We start from the raw sequence: 3,929 nt of genomic DNA, 5'->3' as shown, positions 1-3,929 counted from the left end.
ATTGCTATATGGCCGCTATATTGCGCTCATCACGTAACTAGCAGGAGTGTTGACTGAATCTAGTTTGAACTGGAGTCTTGCCTTATGTTCCATTGCTAATGGTGGCACTAGATGTAAAGCAAGAATATGACCAGTTTTCTTTATCAACACTTATAGTGTGATTAGTCACTTTTGCTAAACTTTACAGTAAACACATAGTGAACTCGCGATGTCTTTTGATTGGGTCGGGAGTACTTGGTTTAAATTGATCATAATACTTACAAATCCCCTTCTTTAGTAACTAACCTAGATGTAACTGAACATGATCTGAACGAATGCATTACACTGTAGTTCAAGAAGAGACATTGATCATATGATAAGTGTAATAGTACGACTGTAATTAGACATCGTTTGGATAAAAATTTTCAAAATGAAAGCAATGTCTGATAATTGCAAGTTTGAACATAGTAACATTTTTATTTAATCTTTCCAAGAATATATGAGAAACATATGAATCATTGCCCTTAAATTCTCAGCAGAAATCGAAAAATTGTTTGAAGGGACTTTTCCCACAAGTTTCCAAATGCAAATTAAGCCTACAGTTGATTCAACTGTACAAATGAAAAGGATCAAATTTCATCTAGTTCCCAAGATTAACGCTGCCTGAATCTGTAAGAATCGTCAGCCTTCTAGCTTTCTTCACGAAATCACTGCAACAGGAACGAAATTGAAACATGATCAGCATGGTTAACCTGGTACTAGTATTTCTAAGTTCTTGCAAGTGTACGAGGACAATGAAATATGGATCGCTACCTGAACGGTTCGTCTCCGGTGTGTTTGGTGGCGCCTTCTGCATCGGTATACAACACGTTGCTCGTCATCTCCGATCTTTCCATGCCAAACATGGCTCCCAGTCTTCGGTACATCTCTTCATAAGAGCCAAGAACCGACAGGTCAAGGATCCGGCCAACATCCTCAGACTCCACAAATACCTTACAATGTCCTGTCCCCAAGCCAAGATCAAGTTTTTGATCACTGAACCTTGGAAACTCTCCGTCTGATGAGGCTTCAGGTGGAAAATTTTGAATGACAGCTGATCCCGAGCCATTGGATACATTAGCCATCGTCTCATGATTCCCATCAGACAAACTGTTGCCTTCTGTGTCCACAGAGTAGCTTCGGGAGACTTGCTCTGCGGTGAGAATTGGCTGACCAAACAAACGGAAATTGGCCATCTTGGCATCACCGTTCTTGTTTAGCTTCCGAGTAGGGCTCCCGTTTTTCAGCGAGCATGATAAGGCATCTGAGTTGGGGTTTTGGAAACGGTTGTTAGCATAATCAAGAAGCTTGAAATCAAATGGCTGAAGCTTCTTGAACTGGAGATCTGATTGAGATAGTTCAATTTGAGCATGCCTGGTTCCCTGTAAGCCTGTGGCAATGTTGTCGGGTAAACAACAGAAGGGGCTGATGGGGTTGCTAAGGAGTGTCGGCAACGGAAGCTGGCCGAGGGGAAACTCTGATGGTTGAGGAATCCGTGGCCGTTTTCTTGGTGGAGAAAAGGGAGAAAGATGGCTGGCTGGGATACTCGATACCAATTCAACCAACCAAGGGTTCACTCGCTTCACGTTTTGTAGTAAATCGGGTTCGTCCCAAACCACCTGTAGAAAAGTTATCCCAAAACAATGTAAGAAGATGTGATTCAGAATCAAACGCTATAATGAATCAGGACCATGAAATTAGCATGTATGTTAACCTGAAGAAGTCTCCAAGGTGAATTAGGCCAATGAATGGGGTCATCCACCTGAACCGAAGATATAGTTCCCATGAACCAGCTTATCCGGGACGAATCTTCCGTCTCGAAAGCCATCTTAAACCTCATCCCTGCACACCAATGGACTCTCATTGCATCCCTAACAGAGGACTCCCGAACAACAAACTCCGGTGTGCTTGCACGAGGATAATAGACGACCTCGAACGGCTGCCCTTTGGCAGCAAGATTTGCTGCTTCCACAACAGATTCAGCCCTCAAATTCAATCCCAACTTACAAGCTCCGTCCCCTTTCTTACCATTTCCAATGCAAAGACTCCCATTTTCGCCAAGAAATTCGGAGAAACCACGATACAACGGCGAGCCACAATTCGCATTCCATCCACATGAAACCACCTCAGGTCCACCACCGATCCCCCTCTTCGCCCTCCGTATACCGACACAGAGATCTCCATTTTCCGCCCTCAAGAACACGATCGAATCCCCCGCCACAAGCTTCTTCTGGTTCACAAAGTTACTCCACCCGGTCGTCAAAAGATGGCGCCGGGGCGTCCCTCTATAGATGTGTCTGAACTTCCAAACCTCCCCATGAACATCCTTAGCCAAGATGGTCTGGACCGGGGGCTCAGCCGAGTAATCCAACCTAGGAAATATGGTCTCAGCACAGTATCTTGGGACAGAGAAACCCCCACCATTGTTAGCATCAGACTGTGTCAAGGTCTTTGCAAATGAATTGGTTTTCTCCTTCTCCTCATTCTTATCAAATCCCAAGAATCCAATACCATCATCATCATCATTAACATCTCCGAATCCATTCCCTGACAGTGGGACTAATCTAATTCTTGCATAAACCTCATCACTCTCAGCATCAGCCAAATACTTAATGGAGGATACTCTACAGAGTATGAGAGATGGAATTCTTGGAAATACACCAAAATCAACATTCTTATTGGCATGTTCAGCATGACCTTGAGGGAAATAATAGACCTTGGAATTTTCTGGTGGAATTTGGGCCATCCCACCAGCACAGGCATGCCATAGCTGAGGGTCCAAGGGCTTGTTCATTGAATGCATAACATTAATCATTCTTGAAAATTATCAACAAAATCCTTTCTGGGCTCTGCTCCAAATTTCTGTAGAGAAACACAAACAAGAATCTCAGCAAAGAACTGAAAATTTGCAATACAGATTTCGTTTAATGAAAAGCCCAGACCAAAAATCAAACCAATAAGAAACTTTATCAACAAGCAAACAGAGAAATACAGAAAAAATCTCACCTTTCTTTTCCTCTTTTCTTCGCTGCAATCTCAAAGAAAAAAAGCAAGAAACTTCCCGTTTGCTCTTATCTCATATCTTCTCTTCTTAAAGCCTGAACACCCCTTTGAATTTGTCCAAATCAACAGAAACAACAAAGCCCCGAAGATAAAACAGAAATGTGTGAGCTTTTACTTGAAGAAATGGCAAAAGGTACAGAATGAGTGATGGTTGGTTGTGTTGGCCTTTTACACAACATAAAACTGTTTAACTGACTTGTGGGTGAGAAAGAACAGAGGAGTTGAGAGGGAATTTATGGAGAGAGAGAGAGAGAGAGAGAGAGAGTTTCATGAGAATGGCGACAGACAGAGACAAGAGGCAGAAACACACAACACACAGTGAGATAAATAGAGAGAGGAACAGAACACCTTAGCCTTGGTTTGCCGACCAGAAGGTGGCAGAGGGAATTGATATTGACAAATGATACAGAAAATGTGTCCCAATCTTTCTATTACTATTCACAAATCATACACAGATAAAGGTGTCCCAATCTTTATTACATTTTTGTTTATTTTACTTACTATATATATATATATATGCTTTGAATATAAAATTTTCATGATATATTTTATTTATGAACAAAATTTTTATATACAATCTTTGTATCAAATCAAATATAATTACAATCTTCAAATATACTTTAAATTCGTTTTATTAATTCACAATCTTTACCTCACGATTTCGGTGCACCCAAAACTCTAATATATATAGATTCATCGTGATCATTCGAGCATTTTGTTATTTGTACTTCACATAAAACCGTGCAATCGGGAAAAATCTTAAATAATCGGCCTCCATACAAGAAATATAATTTTTGCAATCCTAGCATCTTTTATGACATTCGATTATCTTATCTGTCTGATTTAAC

At 41.0% G+C, this 3,929-nt stretch overlaps 1 protein-coding gene across 1 annotated transcript; it reads right to left on the bottom strand.

Annotated features, from left to right (window-relative positions):
* Positions 1–477: 477 nt before the first annotated feature.
* On the bottom strand, positions 478–3,480 carry LOC105161096 (auxin response factor 18). The gene is made up of 4 exons (XM_011078673.3): positions 3,025–3,480; positions 1,733–2,880; positions 793–1,637; positions 478–689 (listed from the first exon to the last, which is right to left on the bottom strand). The coding sequence occupies exons 2-4, from the start codon at positions 2,831–2,833 to the stop codon at positions 620–622; spliced, it is 2,016 nt and encodes a 671-aa protein (XP_011076975.1). The 5' UTR covers positions 2,834–2,880; positions 3,025–3,480; the 3' UTR covers positions 478–619.
* Positions 3,481–3,929: the final 449 nt, after the last annotated feature.

Source organism: Sesamum indicum, linkage group LG4 (assembly GCF_026168435.1).
Source record: "Sesamum indicum cultivar Baizhima isolate 11 linkage group LG4, ASM2616843v1, whole genome shotgun sequence".
NCBI lineage: Eukaryota > Viridiplantae > Streptophyta > Magnoliopsida > Lamiales > Pedaliaceae > Sesamum > Sesamum indicum.
Note: the sequence above shows the minus strand (reverse complement) of the source record. Positions and strands in the feature narration are given on the sequence as shown.